General features: G+C 41.3%; 1 protein-coding gene across 2 annotated transcripts in view; it reads right to left on the reverse strand.

Moving 5' to 3' along the window:
• The window catches only part of POU2F3 (POU class 2 homeobox 3), a 129,313-nt gene extending 111,638 nt beyond the window's left edge, over positions 1–17,675 (reverse strand). The window contains exons 1-2 of one of the 2 annotated variants that reach the window (XM_088458716.1): positions 17,600–17,675; positions 2,877–2,945 (exon numbers count right to left, since the gene is read on the reverse strand). In XM_088458716.1, coding sequence (XP_088314842.1) covers positions 2,877–2,945; positions 17,600–17,666 — 136 coding nt within the window. In that variant the 5' untranslated portion in view covers positions 17,667–17,675. Of the gene's footprint in view, positions 1–2,876; positions 2,946–3,733; positions 3,811–17,599 lie in introns of those variants that run through there. The other variant, XM_088458717.1, reaches the window with a different exon arrangement.
• Positions 17,676–25,215: the final 7,540 nt, after the last annotated feature.

A 25,215-nucleotide genomic window follows, 5' to 3' on the forward strand; every position in this document is an offset into this window, starting at 1 on the left:
ATAATGCAAATAAATGACAGAATATATAAAATGGGAAATCCTGCGTATCCCCAGTTACTGGAGGTCAGAAGGTCAGCTGTAGACTTTAGCTGATACTGTAACATTTACTGTAAAATACAAATTTATAGGGGGAGATTTATTAAAGCTGAGAAAGAGATAAACTGGAGAGAGAAAAAGTACCAACCAATCAGCTCCTAACTATTATTTTTCAAACACAGGGGTCTATATACTAAGGAGTGTTAGTAGACAGAGTGAAAAGGGATAAGAAAGTGATAAGGTGCCAGCCAATCAGCTCCCAACTGTCATTTTTCAAACACAGCCTGTGAGATGACAGTAGGTAGTTGATTGGCTGGCACTTTATCACTTTCTTATCACTTTTCACTCTGTCTCCTAACACTGCTTAGTAAATAGACCCCTGTGTTTGAAAAATGAAAGTTAGGAGCTGATTGGTTGGTACTCTATCTCTCTCCACTTTATCACCCTCCAAGGCTTAGTGCATCTCCACTTAAATTAAGTGGCAGAGTATCGGCGGAGGGGTGGTACAGTGTCCATCTCGCTTCATCACATGACCGGCATCAGAGTTTTTCAGGTGAACATGATTGAATGCTGGTGGGACACAATGACAGTTATAGTGATAGCCGCAGGGGTGTGTCATAGGTCCCCTGACACCTCACCCAACCTATGGGTGCAACCGATTATGGGTTGGAATTGTCTGAATCAATAGCTCACAGAAAAATATATAGCCAGTCTTAATCGTGTTAATGTTAGTTACCGTTTTTACACTATTGGAATAAGTAACACTTTATAGATTCATTGCCATAATATTATATTTGCTGATAGAAATCCTCCTCTAGAAATCCTGCATTTGATTGTCTAAAGGAAATGTCTATCAGATATACGCCATCATAGACAATGTTTATTCACATGACTCCTTACAATCAAACTTCCAACAATTACTGTTCTTCAAGCTCCTGGTACTATGGGCCTAATTTACTAACGAGTTTCATCAACAAAACGAGTGATAAATGTCACTGTGTATGATAAATGGTGTTCCAACCAATCAGCTCCCAACTGTCAACTGTTAGAAAAATGACAGTTGGGAGCTGATTGGCTGGAGCATCATTTATCATACAGTTGACAGTTGGGAGCTGATTGGCTGGAGCACCATTTATCATACACAGTGACATTTATCACTCGTTTTGGTGATAAAACTCGTTAGTAAATGCGGGCCTATATGACGTAGTTACTGACAACTTTACATAGTGTCATGCTTCCAGGAATGCTATTACATATACTAGAATATAAAACAGTTTTGTAGAATGTTGTTGTCATATATTAAGTCTTGATTCTCATTGCATATATTTCAGTGCTACATTTATATCAAGGCACTTTCCTATATAAAACATTGTAACTTAGAACAGTGTGTTATGTGGTAGTGTTTTAGGGAGAAGATGGGTGGTATCGTAGGGGATAACTATCAGCTGGGTCACAAACATAAACTTATGAGACACTGAAGAAAATTCTAAAAGATATGTAAAATATATCAAAACCTCTGTTTTATAAGAGATACAAATATAAGTAATAAAATAATGTTGGCAATAACAAAATAACAGCAGTAAAGAGAGGACCCTACTGGAGATACAAGCTTTCAGATCTATATAATAAGTATCACAAGTGGAAACAATACAATCTATGGAAGGGCAGTGCAGACATTTGGGTATTAGTTGAAAAAAAGAAAAAATTAAATATATATATATAGTAAAATGATAATAATTGTTTAATGGTAAAACTAAAATCTAGTAACTAAATAATAAATGATGTTAAATTAGACTGAAATAAGTAGATGGCAATTTTAAATGTAAGAGTAAAGGACATATAAAAGGTACACAATAATTACATAAGGATCATAAAATAAGACTATTATACAGATTGTAAACTTTAATAGGGAATATACTTATGTGCTTTTAATCATTCTATACCTTTATATTACGAGAACATGATTGCAAAGTGGAACATCGAATGTAATATAAAATATCTATATAAATATGTGTGCTGTTTGTGTAACATAGTATAATATAATATATATATGTATATGTATGTTATACATGTATGTTTTATCTATATCTATCTATCTAGAGAGGGGGTTTAGCAATTCCTGCCCACTGACACCCCACTCATCTGCAGGGGAACCCTCAATGTAAACATTGTATTTACAAACTACAGTATGTTCCAGTTTGCAGTCATGTCCTTATAATATTAAAGTATAGAATGATCAAAGAGCATAAGGATTTTTATTTTGTATATATATATGTGTGCGTGTATACACACATACATATATGTGTATATATAAATATTATATAAAAAGAAATATATATATATATAAAACAATGTATTAATAGTTTATAATGATACATTGTACACATATATATATATATATATATATATATATATATAGTATACATTTGTCTCTACAATATTTCACTGGGACGCTTGAATTTAAAAATGTAAATTATAATTTAGTAGACAGCCACACACTATGTACATGTCGTCTTTAAACAAAATCACAGAGCAAACTAAATGCCACCTTACAAGTAATATATATGTATTTAATAAACAATATTGACCAGGATTGCAAAATATCTATTACAAACTCCTAGTCATAACCTTATGGGACAAAGAACACAAGTAAATAATAAAAGCAGTAGATATATAATTTATTTCCGTATAAATATTTTGTGAACATACAACGCCCTGTCACTCTGTGACTATACTTTGCGATATTAGAAAGTGACAGCAGGATGCAGATCCATTATTAGATAAAGAGCGCTGTTTAGCTCGCTCATCACCTGTAATATACACTGTATATGGCCTCTTACCATTGTGCAGATGTCCAACGCCGTTTCGCTGCTCCTCAGTGGAATCTGCTTCGCGGCTCATGTTAATACCTGTGAGAAGTTAGAAGGAAAAAAAAACTGATTTCAATAATGTTTATGGTTTATCTAAACAAATCATTGTATTACAATAAATTTAATTCGACTTTCAAATTCCAGAGCACACATCGTATTATAATATTCATCAGTTGGGGAGTGTCAGAACCACCAGCATTTCTTTACATCTGTACTAGGTTGTATGCACCTCTCTGCAGAGACCACTCACTGCCTGGTGAGCCCACATTGCCCGCACATGAACGCACAAGCAGGAGGGAATTGGAATGTCAGCTCTTGAGAGAGGACTCTCTCCTTCAAACCATCTCTACTTTATACTAAGTATGGCCAGCACTGCGTGTGTATGGCAAATACTCATCTGTCACTACAAATATGGACATATTGCTGAGCAGTATGCGAGTCGTCATAACATTTGGGATAAGCACCCTTGATTACCTATTTGTTAATTTTTTTAGTTATTTGTATTTTTACATGATTTCATGCTATTATGCAAATTTTAGCAGCCAATTTTTTTATTTAAATATTTTCAGTAAACAACAAAAGAACCTGTTTGGAATCTCTGACCTCTAAGATTAATTGGATTGCTTTTTATTAAAGTGTTTTGTCGTCACGATAAAATACTATATGTATACAGTCCTCACAGGTGACATTTTGTGTTGGTGATTACCCTTAAAGGGAACACACCAATTTCATCCACTTTGACAGCTCCTCACCTATCCGCATAAAGCTGCTTCTCGCTCCCCTTCTCTATCACACAGTTCCCCTGGGGTAAAGATTGTTCTCCTCACCTGAATTTATCCTTTACAATCTTTTACTCTAAGTTAGCAGCTCCAGATGCGATCTGTGGCTGCGTCTTCTGTCAGGGCACTATTCCTCTTTTCCAGGTGATGCAGAAGGCAGTTGGAGAAATGGAATATTTTATACAAATGACACTGACCCCCCTCCCTCCTGTATGAGCCCTTTAACCCTTAGAACACAGGTAAACCAAACAGATAAAGCAGAGAGTTTGCATAGGCCTGAGGCAACCAGTCACATTGCAGCAGTCAGTGAGAATTTGCATAAGATAACAATGTGCTAGTGTCAGGGCATTTAAACTTCTCTGGAGCAAAAATGAAAACACAACGTAATGAAAAGACATGAAATTAGTGTAATATATCTCAAAGGATACTTATCACAAATCTATGGGTACAGTACTATACGGGTTCTCCTGCCCAGGACTCAGTCCACCAAATCGTCACTTAGGGGCCTGTTCATTAAACCTAAAAATTCTCTGGAGATAATTAGCTTTAGAACTCGCATGTAGTTCTAGCTAATTATAGGTGGAATTCATCATTCCACCTCTCCATAAGTATCTATTCCGAAAAGCTGTCATTTTTGCGATGACAGCTTTTCGGGAAATAGATACTTTTCCCTGCCTACACTACCTTATCGCATCTGGAAACAGTGCTGCGCATGCGCTGTTACATCTGTAAAACCAGCGCATGCGCAGCACTGCCTACAGATGCGTTAAGTTTGTGTACCCCCCCGACCCCCTCCGCTCACCTCCACCCCCCCCCCCCCGACTTACCTGTCCGCGCAGCAGCCTCCGGCTCCGTCCTGCTGGTCTGTCATGTGGTTTCCCAGCAGACCACATGACAGATTAGAAAAAAAAAACTTTTTTTTTTCTCTAAACTTTCTTGTGCTCTGCTGCGGAGCACACATGTCCGACCAGCCTCCGGGGCCTGAGGACGGAGCAGAGCGCCGGGGGGACTCGTCGGGGGACCTGCACACGCGGATACAGGTAAGTCAATTCTGCTATTCGCCACCTCACAGTGGCGAATAGTAACTGCATCAAATTCCGAAAATTTATAATTTTCGGAATTTGATGAATACCACAATTTCCACATCCCCATACTAATGTATGGGGAGTGTGAAAATTAACGCAGGGGAACTTAGCAAGGAGATATCTGTGATATTTCCTGTGCTAAGTGGCTATATGAATACCAAAATAACGTTATTTAAGGAAAATGTCCTTAAAAACGTTATTTTAGTGTTGATGAATAGGCCCCTTAGGGTCCTATTTATCAAGCTTTTTTTTCTGCATAATTTTATGAATTGTTGTTCTACTAATAGCCTAATATAGGAGATTACAAAAATTTCTTGCAGATGGCTAATTAGCAATGCAGATCGGAGACCCCATTATTATCAATGGGGACTATACTCTGACCCCTATTTTTTTAACTTTGAAAAGCTCTGCTGTGCGTTTATTGCATTTCGAGGTGCTCTCTAACTAAAAATACTTGGAGCTGATCTGGAAATCCCATCTGCAGCTACAGTGCATCCGGAAAGTATTCACAACGCTTCACTTTTTTCACATTTTGTTATGTTACAGCCTTATTCCAAAATGGAATAAATTCATTTTTGTCCTCAAAATTCTACACACAATGCCCCATAATGACAATGTGTAAAAAGTTTTTTTGCAATTTTTGCAAATTTTATTTAAAAAAACCCAAAAAACTAAGAAATCACATGTACATAAGTATTCACCCCCTTTGCTCAATACTTTGTTGATGCACCTTTGGCAGCAATTATAGCCTCAAGTCTTTTTGAATATGATGCCACAAGCTTGGCACACCTATCTTTGGGCAGTTTAGCCCATTCCTCTTTGCAGAACCTCTCAAGCTCCCGAAGGTTGGATGGGAAGCATTGGTGCACAGCCATTTTCAGATCTCTCCAGAGATGTTCAGTTGGATTCAAGTCTGGGCTCTGGCTGGGCCACTCAAGGACATTCACAGAGTTGTCCTGAAGCCGCTTCTTTGATATCTTGGCTGTGTGCTTAGGGTCGTTGTCCTGCTGAAAGATGAACCGTCGCCCCAGTCTGATGTCAAGAGCGCTCTGGAGCACGTTTTCATCGAGGATGTCTCTGTACATTGCTGCATTCATCTTTCCCTCTACCCTGACTAGTCTCCCAGTTCCTGCCACTGAAAAACATCCCCACAGCATGATGCTGCCACCACCATGCTTCACTGTAGGGATGGTATTGGCCTGGTGATGAGTGGTGCCTGGTTTCCTCCAAACATAACACCTGACATTCACGCCAAAGAGTTCAATCTTTGTCTCTCATGGTCTGAGAGTTCTTCAGGTGCATTTTGGCAAACTCCAGGTGGGCTGCCATGTGCTTTTTACTAAGGAGTGGCTTCCGTCTAGCCACTCTACCATACAGGCCTGATTGGTGGATTGCTGCAGAGATGGTTGTCCTTCTGGAAGGTTTTCCTCTCTCCACAGAGGAATGCTGTAGCTCTGACAGAGTGATCATCGGGTTCTTAGTCACCTCCCTGACTAGGGCCCTTCTGCCACGATCCCTCAGTTTAGACGGCCGGCCAACTCTAGGAAGAGTCCTGCTGGTTCCGAACTCCTTCCATTTACGGATGATGGAGGCCACTGTGCTCGTCGGGAGCTTCAAAGCAGCAGATATTTTTCTGTACCCTTCCCCAGATTTGTGCCTCGAGACAATCCTGTCTCGGAGGTCTACAGACAATTGTCTAGAGACAATTCCTTGGACTTCATGCTTGGTTTGTGCTCTGACATACACTGTCAAGTGTGGGACCTTATATAGATATATATATAGACAGGTGTATGCCTTTCAAAATCATGTCCAATCAACTGAATTTACCACAGGTGAACTCCAATTAAGCTGTAGGAACATCTCAAGGATGATCAGTGGAAACAAGATGCACCTGAGCTCATTTTTGAGCTTCATGGTAAAGGCAGTGAATACTTATGTACATGTGATTTCTTAGTGTTTTTTTATTTATTAAATTAACAAAAATCTCAAAAAAACTTTTTACACGTTGTCATTATGGGGTATTGTGTGTAGAATTTTGAGGACAAAAATGAATTTATTCCATTTTGGAATAAGGCTGTAACATAACAAAATGTGGAAAAAGTGAAGCGTTGTGAATACTTTCCGGATGCACTTTAGCTTTTACAGCTTTGTGGATACTACTTCTGACCTCCTCATTGAGGAAAGTATGATGCATCACTACAATATCCAAAGTACTAGCCCTACTGGATTCATGAATTTACATTTTTCAGTTTGTCTCCTAAAACATTCCCTCGTTTAGCTTCATTTATATCATAAATGAATGATGAAAGAGAGGGGTCATTGGAACCGTTCTTGTTACATGGGGCACTTTTGCACGTTTGAATGCTTTTATTACATAAGTTGAAGTAGGCACAGAAATGCGCTTTTCTGCAGATGGGCAAATGTAAGGACCTATATATGACAGGTCAGCAGTGTGGAAATATCAAATTATTTTGACTTGAGGAGAGAAAAAGGCTGGGCGCCCTTCACCAAAGGAGGGAACTAACCCCCTAACTCAGCCCATTCAAATTTTTCTTTACATGTTGTTGAAAACAAATTGTTGCACTCATGTTCCCTAATCCACAGTCAGCAAGAATCTCCTATGACTTGCCAAAGTCCTTCCATCAGACAATGCAAAATTTTGCCCTCCCTCATAAGCGCCCGTTTTAGCCCACAAAAAATATTGCAGAATTAAAATCTATAAAATATAATGTACATTTTTCCAACACAACCGCTGCAAATCAAATACATTAACACAAACAGGGAAATTTACCAAGCAGCGGGGTTGAAACCGCGGCAATATTGTGGCATTTTCCTGGCAAGATTGCACACCATTGATTTACTAAGCTCCAATACAATGTCAACCAAGTCCTATGTCCCCCGATCTTATCCGCTACCAGCCTAGGATTAAACGCTTAACTGACGATTTCTTCCGGCAAAACTGGTCAGAAATTGCTGGGTTGGCAGTGCTGGATGTAGGTAATAATTTTTGCATAAGATATGCAATTCTGTAACATGAATTCATGCAAAAAGGCTGACTCATATGTCCATATGCAGATTACTTAGCATCTTACTATTATGACACCTTAGATAGGCAAATCAGGTGGAGGAAGGGGCGTTCAAGCATAGGCCAAGTACTGTGAATGTGCACTCACATAATATAACTGAGGTAGACCTGGACACAGGCAGCTATGCACCTGTCAGCAGGAGTATTTCTAGCAGGTGCTTAACCCCTGATGCAGAAATGTGGTAATGATGATGACAATACCCATACACTTCTAATTGGCAGATGGGTTCTGGAAACCTCCCAGTATATAAAGCATTAGCATGCTTGCTATATTATATGAAATTGTGGCCATCTAGTGTATTACTTCATTTATATTTGCCTGCAGACCATAGTAGGTTATAAGATTCCAAGTTGGTTTTAAAAGGGAATACAATGGGTGTTTGTACTGTATATAACTACTGTATATTTAATTTGTACTTTTATTTTGCATTTGTGCCTGCATTTAATTGTATTTTACTGTATATGGTAAATGCAACTTTCACATCTATTTAGTAACAATGTCCCTACAATGTACTATTTTACATATATGACACTACATTACAGTATTGTGTACAAAAACTAGCCACATGTCCTGGTGGAAACCAACAACATATGATACGGTATTCTCCTGGTGTAATCCTGGCTAATTTCGCTGAGCTGGACGCATCATGAGATGTACATACATACACAGAGAATTGCATCTTACTGACGCATTTTGCAGCTGCGATTTTGATGTAAAATGCGTTTAGCTCAAACGGACTCCCATACTGCTTTTCTTCATAATACTGATCATGACTAGAGCATGGGCTGGTTAATACCTTCCAGGACTATTTGTGGTCTCAAGCTTCCTTCATGAGCTTCCAATACATTATTATATGTCATCATTATCAGCATTTGTTTACTGCCATTCTAATGGGACATATTCAGACAGAATCAGATAATTACACATTTGTGGGACCTGGCGCGAATCCGGCAATATAGTCACTAGATTTAAAGCTGCAATTAGTTTAAAAACAAAAACAGGAAGATTTTTTTACCTTAGAACTAATTGCTGTTTTAAATCTAGTGACTATCTTGCTGGGCTATTACATTAGGCCAGTGGCTCCAGGGCCAGATTAACAATGGGGCGGATGGAGCTACAGCTCCAGGCCTCCACATAAAAATAGGCCCATTGTCATGACAACATGATTTTGACTGGCCATCTGCTCTCCACACGGTCAGCCATAAATCATAAGTAGTAAAATTGTATTTCTATTTACCTCACAAAATTAAGCATTTTTTTCTTTTACATATTTAGGGAGACATTGGAGCAGAGAGTATAGGGGGTACACGCCCACATGGCACTGGCCACACCCACACAGCACTGGTCACGCCGCCTCTGCTTCTCATAATAGGCCCTTGGTCATTTTCAGCTCCAGGCCCATGTGGCACTCAATCCGGCCCTGAGTGGCTCCCAAACTTTTTCAAATCACGGCGCCCAGAGTATCAGCATTTTTTCCACGACACCCCTGGGCCAAAAGTTTGTTATTAAGAATTTCAGAAAAAATTAAATGAAGTAAATTGTGCTTATATATCATCCTTAGGTGCAGTTATGTGGTGGTTGACAGGGCTGTGATTCATTTTGACCACATATTTTTGGATTGGCAGCCATTAGGACTGGTTTTGCCTATCACACTGACTAAAAATAATTTTATTTGGTACTGGACCCCCAACCTGAGGCACCCAGTTTGGGAACCACTGCATTAGGCCCCTAGGGGAGGTGTATCAAAGCTTGAAGAGAGATAAAGTGGAGAGACATAAAGTACCATCCAATCAGCTCCTGTAATTTTTCAAACCACAGCCTATAAAATGACAGAAGCTGATTGGTTGGTACTTTATCTCTCTCCAAGCTTTGATACATCTCCCCCTTAATCTCTGAAACAGATGCACTAGTGTAGTATGTACCATGTATTTATTTATATATGCTCAAAGAATTTTTAACATCAGATTCTTGGATTGGGAAAATAATTAGCATTAAAACTGGAGACCTTTGAAAACCAGTGCACAGGGAAGCTGTGGTGTTGCCAATAGCAACTATACACGTTTCATTTTCAAAACTGCACTTCCAAAATGACAACAACAAATGTATCTGTTGCTACAAACAACATCACAACATTCATAAAAGTCCTGAGATATTAATATTCACAAATGCAGGCTTTTAAACACAATGCTGAGTTGCTAAACCACTGATACATAATAATGAATATAAATATGGAGTTAGCTTAATGATGTATTGACTGTAAATACATCGCACAATGCAAGCATAAAATTGTTTAATAAATAAATGCAGTCATTTTTGAAAATACGCATCACGTTCAAGATGCATGCCGATTGGCTCAAGTAGCATATCCGCCACGTTTGTGATAGCTATACGTCATATGCATTTACACCCATGTTTTTAACTACTTGTATTGCTTTCAAAATACACATCACTAATAGGCTTTAATAAAAGTTGGAGACCCTCTAATACACTAGGTACAACACTCCATCATGTGTCTGAAACCATGCTAAAACATGCACACAACAACATAATATATGCACAAACAAAAAAAATAGCTTCAGTGGTGTATTCTCAACCAGCCAATCACAAGTAGGTGCGCTAGAGCTAGCAAAGTCATTATCATTATTGTATGTTTGCACTTGTCCCCCAGCACCAGCAGACAATATAGCTCGGGCAGGTGTAAAGGCATCTCTGTGTTTTCCTGCACTACGCTATACGGGCATGATTCAGCAATGCATGTAAGTTCACTGCTAATGGCAGATTTGCAATTAACGAAATCTGTGCGGGCGGAACGGGTCCTGCGTAATCACACACAGGCCCCCACATGCCTCTGCTTGATTGACAGGCATAGGCGTTTACTGGGCGGTGCGGGAGCAGGGACAGCCTGCATTCCCAGAAATGGGGGGTGTCGCCCCCCCCGTTTTTTGGGAGTGGCAAGGCCAGGATCTGCATAAATAGATGCAGATTCTTGACCTTGCATGCTGGGTCAGCCTGCATATGCTGAGGCTCACTCAGCTAGCCGGTACCTTCTGACATCGCGACCGATAGTTGCAGCACTGGGATAGCAGATACAACAGAACACCACCTGTCTGCATTTGCAATTTAGCAAGGACAGAATTGCAAAGCTGCTTGTGTGCAGCTTTGCAATCCCATTCTCTGCTGCATCAGGCTTTAACTGCTCTCGTCCAACATTAGAGACTACTCCTTATGCAAATCTGCAAGGTCACATGTGCGTGTGGTCAGTACTCCCGGCTTGTGTAGAGTCATTTTAAGCATTTACTGGCTTACATTAGGACTCACTGTGCATCAGCCCCAGTGTGTTCTTTATTGTGGGAACATATTCATGTGACATGGCCTAACTTTGCTGCTTACAGCAGTCAGATGACACACTTCCAGGATGTAAAGCGTCAACAGTGTACTAAGCTGCAAAACAAAACAAAAGTATAATCAATCACACAGAATGGCATGGGCATGATGAGATATTGGAGAATCGGTGCAGTACCAAGGTACTTTAGTACTTTGGGCAGGCGCTAGCCGTCCACTCTAGTGTACATAATGCCATGTGCGCTGTAAAGAAAAGGAGGCCAAAAGCAGGGATCTGGGTGCCACGCACATCTTCTACAAGCAGTCGGGCACTTCTCCAGACATCTCATAAGCTTGGCACAGGTGCCACTGGGGTAGCAATCATGCTGACTCTTGGCTTTCAGAGGTGGCACCACTAGCCGCGGTAATGTCCATTGGAAAATATATAGGTACAACAAACCAGGAAACTGTCTTTAGGGATGCTTGGAAACTTTTGTTCTTTGCTTTGCAATTTGTTACATTGTTATATAGTTAGTTTGCCAAATACATTTTAAGTATATGAAATGCAAACTATGATTTGTTTTTCATGTTTGCTGTCTAAGATCTTTTTTTTTGCAAACATATTAAAAAACAAAGCAAAAGACAAAATCTGTTACAAAATCTGAAACTAAGAACTAATAAACAAATTATTAAAATGTATGTAGATCTAGGAAAACAAACAGCAAAAACAGCAACAGGGACACACACTGAAATGGAACAGATGAGCAGGTACAATATACACAAACACTAACATGTAACCTCCTACACAAAGGCAAAGTAGATAGGACAGACAGACAACACTTAGCAACCCAGACATGTAAATAGGTAAGAAGCTGCGCTAATAAAAATTGGAAATGGTAAAAAATATATCAGTCGGGAAACATTTTAAATTAATATTTAATCTTTACGGTACACATAGCATTATAAAAATAACTATCTTAATAGAATAAAAAAATACACAATTCAATAAGAAATATAAAACTCCAAAATACACAATTCAATAAGAAATATAAAACTCCAAAATACCAAATTCAATAAGAAATATAAAACTACAAAATACACAATTCAATAAGAAATATAAAATTACAAAATACACAATTCAATAAGAAATATAAAACTAAAATTACACAATTCAATAAGAAATATAAAACTAAAATTACACAATTCAATAATAAGAAATATAAAACTCCAAAATACAAAATTCAATAAGAAATATAAAACTACAAAATACACAATTCAATAAGAAATATAAAACTACAAAATACACAATTCAATAAGAAATATAAAACTGCATCACATCTTAGTAACACTTGTGACAGAATGGCTACATCGGGCACGTAGTCTCTGTAATTTGGTGTTCTGCAAACAGAATACATTGTATGACCTTTGCCGATCTGCTGGATGCCACTGACGCATTTCGCCCCTACATTATGTGGAGAAAGTCCCACATATTGTAGGGGGGAAACATATCAGCGGACATCCAGCAGTTGTTCCCCACACGTAAAATGACTAGGCTATTGGACAGAAAGATTTGTGGACATTGCCATCTTGTCTGCATGGATGGCACTTCATCCCAGGTGGTCTCCACTGATACTGACTGCTGCGCCAGCAGCAACTCTCATTATTGCAGTCTGAGGAGACCTCACTACAAAGCAGCTGGGTCCCAGCTGCAGCAGGATCGGCATTGGCAGCTGATTGTCAGCTCAAGGCTGGGTAATTATCTGAAAATTGTATCCACAATATAAGCAAAATTCCTTTTACATATAGGCATTAACAACTATGCCTGTAGCCATTCTGTGAGTGGACTCATATACTGGTTTACGCTGATAACATTTGGACTAAAGGTAATATAATATATTAAGTGTCAGATTAAGGTCCACAAGGGCCTGGAGCTGAAATTTATGAAGGGCCTATTGTGGGCCTGCGCAGGGGGTGTGACCAGCACGGCAGGGGTCTGGCTACTGTTGTGGGAGGTTTGGGCTACACAGGGGTTGTGGTCTGTGCAGTGAGTTGTGGCTAGCACCATTGAGGGCATAGCTATGCCTACCATCTACCACCTCAATATCTCATTTTTAATTAAAGTAATATACATAATTTTATATAAAAGATATATTATTAACATTAATGGTTAGTCACAATTATAACACATTCATTCATTCTTTCCAGACAGTGATCGATCTTCCACAAACATTACAGTATGTGAGTCCCAGGGACCCATAATGTATACAATTTGAGGCCAAACCTCACGGTTTCAGGGTTCCATAATAATTAAAAACAGTTTGAGAGAAATAACGAAACAACAGTGTAACCAATGTTTCTGTAGGGCACAAAGCTTAAGCTTTATTTAATTAGTACACAAACTTTATACAAACATTCCGGAGCTTTTCCCTAAATGTTTGCAGTGTACTCCAGCTTAGGACACAAGGGGAGCAGAAAATTATATACACAGACCGCCTGCATCAGAGTTGGAGGGCATAGGACAGTTAGGGGGGGGGGGGAGATTAAATGGCCCTGACTGAGAGTTAAGACACCCGCGCTTAAATTTCTGTCTATATAATCTTCTAAAGGCAAAACAGAAGCACCAAATCTATACACAGTACATACAACCGTCCGGCCTCCACCAAAACTCACTTTTCCCCATTCAACTCACAGCACACTGAATGATCACCATCAGTTTTTTTTAAATAATAGTTCTGATGCATATTATGTGCCCCCAATACACACTGTGCCACATCATAGTGCCCCCAGTACACATCATGGACCTGAATTAGAGCCACAGGCAATGCCAATGTTCATGTAGTGATGGACATTCCTGGGTGGTGATAGGGAGGTGGCTAAAATGCATGCAAAAATGGTCTGTTAAGCAGGCATGTTATGGGAGTGCTGGGGGCCTGTCAATGAAAGCCAGTACATACAGAGACGCACAGCTGCAGACATAGGGAGGCCATAGCCAGAATGAGACACTGTACCTGCTATAGAGCTGGCAAGTTTTTATGGTGCGACCGATGGTGGCGTATAAAAAATGCACCTTTCGGTATAACAGTGTGTATGGATGCTGAAAGTGGGCGTCTCAGTCCTTGCACTTTTGGCCGCACCGATACACATGGGAAGATGTTTGATGCGGCATTTGCATAAAGTCCCATATTGGCGACTGCTAATAGACGCACACTATGCCATTTTGTAGTTCCCCAATCACATTATGCCACTTTGTAGTGCCCCTGAACACAGTTTGCCATATTGTTGTGCCCAGGGTACACACTATACCACATTGTAGTGCTCCCTGACACATTATGCCACATTATAGTCCCCCGATACAGATTATGCCACATTGTAGTGACGCCAATACACATTATGCCCCATTTTAGTACCCCAATACACATTAGGCCACATTATAGTGCCCTCAATACACATTATGCCACTTTGTAGTGCCTGTGATACGCACTGCCACTTTATCAGGGTATTTGCTTTATCAGTCCAAGTTAGAACCTCTAGCATGTGGAACACATCTCAGTCACTGACAGCTGTGTGTATTTGTGTGGGGAGACAGGGGGGGTTATGGAGGATACAAATTTAAAAGCTTGCACAAGTATGTGCCCCTGAGGGTACTACACTCCTTGTACTTACTTAGAGTGCTCAAGAACGTTTACCACTGGGGAGCAAGTGAGGAGCAAAAAGGGGGACAAATCAGCCCTGTCTAGGGCAAGCGGCGGGGATTTGAGAGTCTTCCACCCCTACTGAATATGGCAGGGATAGGCAACTATTCGTCCAACAGGCCGACTCCTGCTCTGTGGCAGTGGGGCTTATTGGGAGTCACCCTGCTGGCACAGCACCGTCCTTTCTGGGAGCGCTTGCACCTTGCGATTACTGTTGTGGGCGTCGGAAGCTGGGTGATGGTAAAACAGGGCTGAAGCTGGGAGGAGACAGCCAAGGTTTGGGGTGACTGATACAGCCAGATCTTATTGGCTGCAGCGCTTACTATGAGACCTGCTCATTTTGAAAAACTAAGTCTCAACCTGCCTATATAGCATGAAATACATGCTATGGCACGTATGTGCAAACCCTGATGTGTGTGTATATATATATATATATATATATATATATATATTTATTTATAAACACACACACATATGCACATATATTATTCACATAATAAAATTTTGTGTAAGGCTGTCACGTCTCCTTAATGCATAAGTCCAGATTGGCAAGGGAGACAGGATAGCCTTCGGAGGAGAGGACTGGCCGCCGGAGTAAGTATGGGAGCAGAGCCGCGATGGGATGGGGAGGGGGGCAGGGCGGAGCCAAGATGGGGGTAGGACAGCTGAAAGAATGGGGGCAGCCAGAGAAGGGGCAGATCCAGGCGGAAACTGAGCTAGCTTGCTGGTTAAGCTAGTATTACTCATATATATATATATATATATATATATATATAACACACACATACATACATCATAAACATGTGTCTGTCTCTCTCTCTCTCTCTCTATACACTGCTTTTACAAACCACAATAATAACAAATATAGCTAAAATAAATATCATTTCTGACGGTGCTTGCAGACAATACATTATACAGGAGCGCTACCTGAGTCTCAGTGATCATGAGCAGCAGCCAGCACAACATCAGCAGCACTGATAGAGTCACAACTCGCCAGGCGAGCCAACCAGCCTTCACGGAGCTGAGCTCCTGCAGCAGCTTGTGGGGTAGGACGTATGTGACATCATCATTACACGGCGCGGAGGAGGCGCCGAAGCAACACTATTCGGCGCATCACTGCAGACAGGGAGGACTAGTGAAGCCTTCCGTGGCGCAAGCTGCCATTTGTATGCTGTTTTCTGAACTGGCTGCGGGTGGCCGGAGAGGGGATGAGCGGCCCACAAGGGTTTCAGTAGGCGGGGCTTCAGACAGCGCCCGATGTCAGTGGGGTGGGAGGAAAAAAAAAATCTTGTATAAACAAATGCAGTGGGCCTATTTTAAATAAGAGGCCTGGAGCTTCAGTTCCACCCGCCCCATTGGTAATCCGTCCCTGAATATATTCTGTGTGTAGAACACCAAATTAGAGAGATTATGTGCCCAATGTAGCCATTCTGTCACGTGTTACTAAGATGTGATGTAGTTTTATATTTCTTATTGAATTGTGTATTTTTTTTATTCTATTATAATATTATGTCTACTGTAAAGATTAAATATTATTATTATTATTATTACCAGTTATTTATATAGCGCACACATATTCCGCAGCACTTTACAGAGAATATTTGGCCATCAGTCCCTGCCCCAGTGGAGCTTACAATCTATATTCCTATCACATGAACACACACATACACACTAGAGTTAATTTGAGTTGGGAGCCAATTAACCTGCCAGTATATTTTTGGAGTGTGGGAGGAAACCGGAGCAACCAGAGGAAACCCACGCAAGCACAGGGAGAATATACAAACTCCACTCAAGTAGGGCTGTGGTGGGATTCGAACCCATGACCTCAGTACTGTGAGGCAGTAACGCTAACCATTACACCGTCTCCTGAATGATATATTTTCTGCCATTTCCAATTTTATTAGCGCAGATTCTTACTTATTTTTATAATGATGGCAACTATAGAGAACAATATTTGACCTTCAACTTGCTGAGTGCAATGTACTAAGATGCACCTGCCTGGCAGCAAAGTCTACCTGGATTCCCTATTTTAATTATTGACAACTATTCATTTATACTGATAATGTTGAAATGTGCAGCCACATAGCTAAACATATGGAGCGCAACAACACAGATTCCAGCTAATAACAATTATCCGCACGTTAGTAGCTGCTCAGATTCTGCAATACTTACCCTTAATACTAATATATATTCTGTAGAATTATGAATAGAGTAATGACTCCCATCATTAAAAGATGGGGAATTGGGGAAGTGAATGTGCAGCACTTCTAAAGCGATAGACCCCACAATCTCTCTCACTCCTACAGTATCATAAAATTACCCTTACCGGAACCATGCACACCAGTTACCGGTGTGTACGACACATACAACTGGTCCTGGCAGCCTGAACAAAAATCATGACTGTCAGGCTGGTGGGACAGTCTTCTAGATTTCAGACTATCCTGTCTATATTGGGGCATTTGGGAGACATATATTGGTCTGTCTTCATTAAATGTAGACCCTCTGAATGTAGCAGCTGGTATAAGGTTTATGAAACATATGACAACCTGCACATTTCTTCCCTTCTCTCCTGTCACAATTCAGCATCACAAATAGAAACTTTTACTGATTTTTACAAATAACATACTTCCACGGTACAATGAAAGCCCATATAGCTGCAGACCATTCACAAACTGAGTTTGCCAAGGCTTCAACAAAGGTTTTATTGTCCATGCTATATGCAGAACCTACCAGATCGGGGCCCTCCCCAAATGATCCTCATAAGCTGGTGTGAGAGGCAGATCTGGGGAGACGCCATATATTCATCACTAGGATGAGAGTCAAGAAAACACTACAGCATTCTGCATCTGTAAAGTAGAAAAGGTGGCACTAGGTTCTGCTGAGATTGAATAAGACTTATCTGGATGTCTCTGGGGTCTTTTAATAAAGTGCAGAGAGATAAATTACCAACCAATTCTCATTTTCACTTTACAGTCTGTGTTTGAAAATTGACAGTTAGGAGCTGATTGGTTGGTACTTTATCTTTCTCACTTTATCTAACTACTAGGCTTAGTACATAGAAGAACCCTCTGACAGATAGAGTTTTCCCTACAACAGTCGCATTTCTGCATATCTGATGGGACTGTCCAGCTCTCATATCCTTATGGCAAGGCATTAAAAGTACCTCATAGCTCCTGTAGATAGGTGTTCCCCTCTCCTTCTGCTCAGACTCCCTCCCCCATCCCCACATCTGAAGAAGCTAATAATACATTTAGGCTTCATGCTTTAATACTGGTTTAGTGTTCTCATTATAACTCGTAAGGTTTTTAGGTCTCTACTTACCATTCAATTCTCTCTTGGGTCAAACCGGTCTCTTTCCTTGTGGTCAAGCACACTGCTCTCTACCTCCTTTTCAGACTGAGATCAACCATATTTAAACATTTCTCCCAGATAAATGCTGGCACAATGCGCTTGGATTTATTGTTTGCTGGTAACGTCTCGACTGAAAACATCCAGGAGCTCATGCGAAGTTGGGCACATATCCATCAAAAAATAAGTTCTTCCTGCACCGGTTGCATATGTGCCAGATTTATGCCAGACACTTTCAGCCAGGTCATAAACTCAAGAAAAGTTTTTAAAGTTCGTTCTGATAGCAAAAAATGCCTTTGTCATTAGTTTGATTTACATAAAATAGCCTCCATAATACAACAACTATAATCTTCTTCTCGAGTATGAATAAAAGTAGCAAAAACTCATTATCAAATATTCCCACAATTTGACATACTTCAGGCATTACCAAAGAAGACAGGGGAATTTGCAATCAGCCAATCAAAAAAGACACATTTTGCATATAATTACATGCCACTAAATTAACACTGTAGATGACGCCAGACTGATACAAATGTGTGTAGCTGTCTAGACCTGGTATATTAAAACTGGTATACAATCGGGAAGCCGCCTGTCGGATTCCCGACAGCCGGCATACCGATTCCAGTTGTGTAGAGGACATATTGACTTGTGCTGTGTAGTGCTACTTGCTTCATTACAGGTCCTGAAGAGCTTCAGAAATGTTTTTGAAAATTGTGCCTAGCTAACGGACAGAATGTGACTCCAGGAATGAAAGCCCCTAAAACTTACCCTAAGGCAGGGGTAGTCAAAATAGTGTGTCAAAATAGTCTCCTCTGTGAGAGAGGAGTTGGTATATGAGGGGAACACCACGCTTAGCAGGAGAGGGGCTGACCCATTGGATGCCACTCTAACCAAATATCCTCAAGTCCAAACTTGTGGCATAAGGGCCTGATTCAGAGGTGCTCGCTAATTTGTGAGTGCTCGCTCTGAATCAGGGCATTTTTTTGTTTGTTTGTTTCAGCCTCCAGGCCGCTCGCAAAGCTGTGGGTGACCACCCACAGCTAGTGCGAGTGGCCTGGCGATGGTCACGATTATCGCGATCATCGGGCTTGCGATGAGACCCTGCGGGAGGGTCTCGGCTCCCGCAAGCCCGAGTGGACTTCCTGCTCTAATAGAGAAGGAAGTCCACTACTGGCATCACGAGTGATGTCAGTAGGGCCACCCCCCCTCCCCGCCTACAAAACGGGGCGAGCTGTCATTGAACATCGACAGCCACCCCGTCTTATAGTGAGCCCCGGAGCGACGGAGCTGCCATCGCTCGTTGGCGCATGCGCAGTGGGGGAACATCGACCCGCTTGCGGGCGCACAGCGCTCGCAAGCGGGTCTGAATCAGGCCCTAAGTTCCCAGGGTTGGCTAACTCTGTCCAAAAGGAGCACATTATGCTATTGTTACCTGCTCCTGATGGCTGGAATGGCTCCAGCTGTTTCTTCTGGGTCCCAGTGGTCATGTGACTTTTAGTTTTGATGGTCATATGAGGGAGAGGTGTTCCGGGAAGTACACTGTCCCTATCTCTAACGCTGATTCCTAACCCTTACCCTCCATCAAGTGCCTAACCCTTACCTTCCCACTAATGCCTAACCCTAACCTCTCAGTAGCCTAACCCTCCCTCTAGTGCCTAACCATAACCCTCGCTCTAATGCCTAACCCTAACCTTTAGTGCCTAACTCTCACCTCCCTGTAGCCTAACCCTCCTTCTAGTGCCTAACCCTAAGCTCCCCATTGCCTAACCCTCCTTCTAGTGCCTAACCCTAACCTCCCCATAGCATAACCCTAACCCTCCCTCTAGTGCCTAACCCTAACCCTTGCTCTAGTGCCTAACCCTAACCCTCCCTCTAGTGCCTAACCCTAACCTCTCAGTAGCCTAACCCTCCCTCTAGTGCCTAACCCTAACCTCCCCATAGCCTAACCCTAACCCTCCCTCTAGTGCCTAACCCTAAGCTCCCCATTGCCTAACCCTCCTTCTAGTGCCTAACCCTAAGCTCCCCATAGCATAACCCTAACCCTCCCTCTAGTGCCTAACCCTAACCCTTGCTCTAGTGCCTAACCCTAACCCTCCCTCTAGTGCCTGACTCTCACCTCCCTGTAGCCTAACCCTCCTTCTAGTGCCTAACCCTAACCTCCCCATAGCCTAACCCTCCCCTAGTGCCTAACCCTAACCCTCCCTCTAGTGCCTAACCCTAGCCCTCCCTCTAGTGCCTAACCCTAACCTCCCCATAGCCTAACCCTAACCCTCCTTCAAGTGCCTAACCCTAACCTTCACATAGCCTAACCCTAACCCTCCCTCTAGTGCCTAACCCTAACCCTCGCTCTAGTGCCTAACCTCAACACTCCCTCTAGTGCCTAGCTCTCATCTCCCTGTAGCCTAACATAACCCTCCCCCTAGTGCCTAACCTTAACCTACTCGGCCCAGCATCTACCATGTCACTTTTTTTTTCATATTGTATTGTATTAAATACCACTGTTATATAATATCTGCTCATGGCACTGAGGGGGTGAATCACTTGTGCTGCAGTGTAAGACTATCCATTGCATGGTGCTGGGATACGGCAAAGGCAAGTACCAGTGCTGGTAGCTGGGGCTGATGTATTTAAAAAGTGAAGTAATGTGTGTGTTATGTATTACAATATAAACTGATGCATTTAAAATATTGTGCAGCTCTGCAGACAGGACTGTAGCACTGTGTTAGCACAGTACGCTGTTTTCAGAATGTATGTTTAAATGTATAGACTGTACACTTATATGATTTATTTCGCATTTTATTTTATAAGGAATTGCCATTTTTTTGGGATTCACCTTATTTTCTGACATAAGAAATTACATGGTTATTATCCTGGCTCTAGCAAAATGTTTAATGCTAACTGACCAAACCTTTGTTTAGATTCAATAAACTCCAGGGTGTATACCTGATTTGTGGAGTTTTCTAAGAAGGTGCTAAGAATAGAGACAGGTATGTGCCAAGTCAAGTTCTGTTTAAGGCAAACTGGTTTGGGTCATAGATATATCAAAGAAGGAACGCAGTTGACAAGTTCCTGTAAAATGTGAGTTGTATTTATATATGCTTGGATACAGTTTCCTGATTTGTGTACAAGTCTTAGAGGTATATGGGCAGGATTACAATTAGCTGTATAGTGTCCTGTTGCTACAAAAAAGAGGGCCTGTGACCCCTGAGAGTGTGTATCCTCTGACCATACAAAAAATATTGTACTTCTGTGACATCTGTGTGCTGTGATTGTCCCAAGCACCTTTAGCAAGGGACATTGAAGACACTGAGCAATGAACATCTTGCCTTAAGATGCCTGCATCTGCTTGTATCCTGTGACTACCAGAGTCGCGCCAAACTCTACTCCGTTCTCCGGCTGTTCTGGATTGAGCCCAGTATTTCCATGCTGAAACCCCTGGACGGCTACCCAGTGCAGACTGGTAGATAGTGAGGGACCAGTAGGAATTAGAAGACACTACCCAGGAGGTGTCACAACTTGTCCATGCATACCCAGAAGTAGGCAGTTACAGGCACTGGTGGTAGGAGCCTGTGTGGAATGAGCAGTTCCTGGTGCTGGTGTAGGAGCCATGTGGTGGCAGTGAGTTACTGATGGTTAGAGGGAATCCCTAGGAGTGGTGGAGTAAGCCCACTCAAGTTAATCAGGTATGAATAACCACCCACTCACTATTCTACCAGTGTTAAAAACCTGTGATCGCCTGATGGAGTGACATCATTAAATCACATCATCTATTACAGAATTGAATGTCACAGTAATCATGCCCCTTGCATTAGGGATGGATTAAAAACATTATTTCTGCCAGGGGGATTTTGCTGATGTCGTGTGCACAACTAAGGGTGGTGTGACACCGTAACCGTCTTCCTATTAGACCACAAATCACATTTACCTGTGGAAGACATATTCAGCTGCCTAATATTATTATCCAGTTGAATTTGGCAAAACCAGCAACTGATGTGTAACCCTGCAGCCCTGGGAAAACTATACCCTAATGCCCCAAGCTGCCCCTGCCATGTTATACACACACAACAACAGCTAAACACATGCTAATCCTCTGGCTGTTTAGCTAGGAATAAAGGGCTGGTGGTTTGAAGAGGGAAGAATGAATTGCATATTACTCAAATAAAGTGAAAGGTAAGGATTAAAATGTACTTCTTTAGTGGGGTATTAAAAAGTCTTACAACTCTATCACATGAACATGTCATGTAAGACAAAAGAAATGTTGCATCGCTATCATCTATTGCTTGCTACAGTATATGCACTCTCCAGTACTTTATTACCTATACTTGTACTTTACTGCTCTGGTGGAACAACCATCTGCTCACCAGAGCATTGGAACGTTCACAGCTGCAGGAGATATGCAGGATTTGAGGCATCGATCCTAGCGGACAATCTAATGAAGGTACTGTGGTATCAAATCAAACACATTCACCAAGGTCTTAATGCAATATGTATGATGACTGTTCATTAAAATAAATTATTAAAAATCAAAATATCTCTTAAAAATAAAAAATAGTAATCTCTAATTTAGTTCTTACCCTTTATGACTCTTTGGAGGGTCTTTGACTTACTTGGCAGAGATGATACATTCTACTCTTGTGCCCACAACACCTATTTAGCTCAGCAACGATCTTACACTAAAATAACTTCATCCCATAATGTGGTCAGATCACATCCCAATCCCCACTGACCTTTCTTCTTTAGCCCTCTGACTTCTTAAGGCAAATTTGAGAATCAATGAGTCCCTAAATCAAGACAACAAGACTGCCACACCTCCCAAGTCTCTCCTGTTTAAATATTTTGAGACAAACAATACTCCCAACATATCTCCAGTGACACTCTGGTATGTCCATACAGCAGTTATCAAAGGCCGCCACATTGTATTGGCCTCCAAATTCAATTAAGAGAGACTTGCCAAAACAATATGACTGACTAATTCACTACAACAGCTAGAACTACAACATAAATGTGCTGTAGCTCAGATCAGTGTCAAACTCGGACATGAAGGGCCCACTGGGGGAATGCAGTGGTAGGGGCCAATGCTTAAGGGAAGTGGTCTTCCACCAGAGGGGTATGGCCAGCCACCACAGATGCTTGGCTAACCTTTAGGCAAATCTTGGTGTAGTTTCTATAGAAGGAAACTAAGCCCCCATGCTCATCAGTGGTCCTGCTCCACCAGGTAAATGACCATCTAATAGAGTAACAATCTATAATTTGAGGTATGGAACCTAGAGGAGGGGTGTGAGCTCACAGGCAGTGGGGCCCACCGGGGATTTCCCCTGTATCCTATGGGCCAGTCCAACCCTGGCTCTAATCCTACTTTTCTCCAGAAAATAAAATCAGTTCAGGGCAAACTTTTATTCATACCAAATGGCTAATAAGTTGACAATTCTGAATAAGTGTTATTATCAAATATGTGATCAAGCTGACATATTATTGGCCACCAAACTCTGTACTAAAATATCGGTCTCTAATCTCCTCACTATTAGGGGTAAATGTACTAAAATGGGAGTTTTATTTAAGAAGTGATGTTGCCCGTAGCAACCAATCAGATTCTGCTTCTCATTTATCTAGCACCTTTTAGAAGTTAATACCTAGAATCTGATTGGTTGCTATGGGCAACATCACTTCTTAATAGAACTCCCATCTTAGTAAATTTACCCCTTAGACTCCAGTGGGACTGTTACATACAACTCTCAAAACATCTATACATTTTAGCAGTACTAATTAAAGCTTTACAAAATCTTCCAGACTTTAGACATTTTGTGGAATATTTACTAAAGTGTGCCTATAGCAACCAATTCTATCTATTGTCTTCTAGAAGGTGCTAGATAAATGAATAAGTAGAATTTAAATTGGTTGCTATGGGCAACATCTCCACTTCTATAAACCCGAAATTTAGTAAATATACCCCTTTGGACAAGTCGAGGCAGGAGAGGATAATAGAAGACATCCTAGCAGTAGCCGAACTACCCAAACTAATTTCACAATCTGCCAACCAACTCAGCGCTGATATAACCATGGATGAGATTGAACAGGTGAAGAGCCATAAAGATGGCTTCTCGGCTGCATATTCTAAAAATTTGATTGAACAGGTTGTGAAGACCCTTGTACTTGATGGCTTCTTGGCTGCTTATAATATAAATTTTGCTGACAGTCTCATCCCGATCTTTGTAGTCTCTTTAATTCTATACTCAAAGACAATTCCTGGTCTAGTGAATCCCTGGAGACCAGGTTTACCATTATCCCTAAAGAATACTAGAAAAAAATACTCAATTGTTCTGTCTCAGGATGCAGAGAAGGATTTCAACACGATCTCCTAGCAATTTGTGTTTCAAACCTCAAAGCATTTTGGCCTGTCCGGAAGCTATATCATGGGCATCTAAGCTCTTTACTCCCATACTTTGGCAAAGGTGATGGTCTCAATGGGTCTAGTTCTGACACTTTACCTAACAAAAATGATACACACTAAGATTGCCCTTTCTCCCCTCTTTGGACTTATTATAGGATCACTCGTGGCTATCATCAGGACCTCTATGGATATACAAAGCATGGATATGGAAGACCTGGAAATCAAATTATCTCTATACATTCTCTTCCATCTTTGCCTCTTTGACAGCAAATGTGCGCACGTATCGCACCATGTGACTTACCGCGCACACATGCACCATGGAACTCTAGGCCGCAGCAACGTTTGCACCATGCAATCCTATGTATCGTGGATGCGAAAGCGCACCGGGTCGCGGACCCGCGTCTGGCTCCATACATGGCGCGATTTGCCGCATCAGCAGCAAAGATACAAGAGGACACATCTGTATACAGATGTTATTCTTTTAGTCTCCAGCAGTCAAAGATTTCCCTCCCCAATGTTTACAATGATGGATCACTACGGTAGCCTCTCAGGTTACAAAATTTGCATTTCAAGTTCTGCTTAACCTCTCCCCCATGAAGGTCAAAGTTTC

This window comes from Taudactylus pleione, unplaced genomic scaffold (genome assembly GCF_031769625.1).
Source record: "Taudactylus pleione unplaced genomic scaffold, aTauple2 ptg000848l, whole genome shotgun sequence".
Taxonomy (NCBI): Eukaryota; Metazoa; Chordata; class Amphibia; order Anura; family Myobatrachidae; genus Taudactylus; species Taudactylus pleione.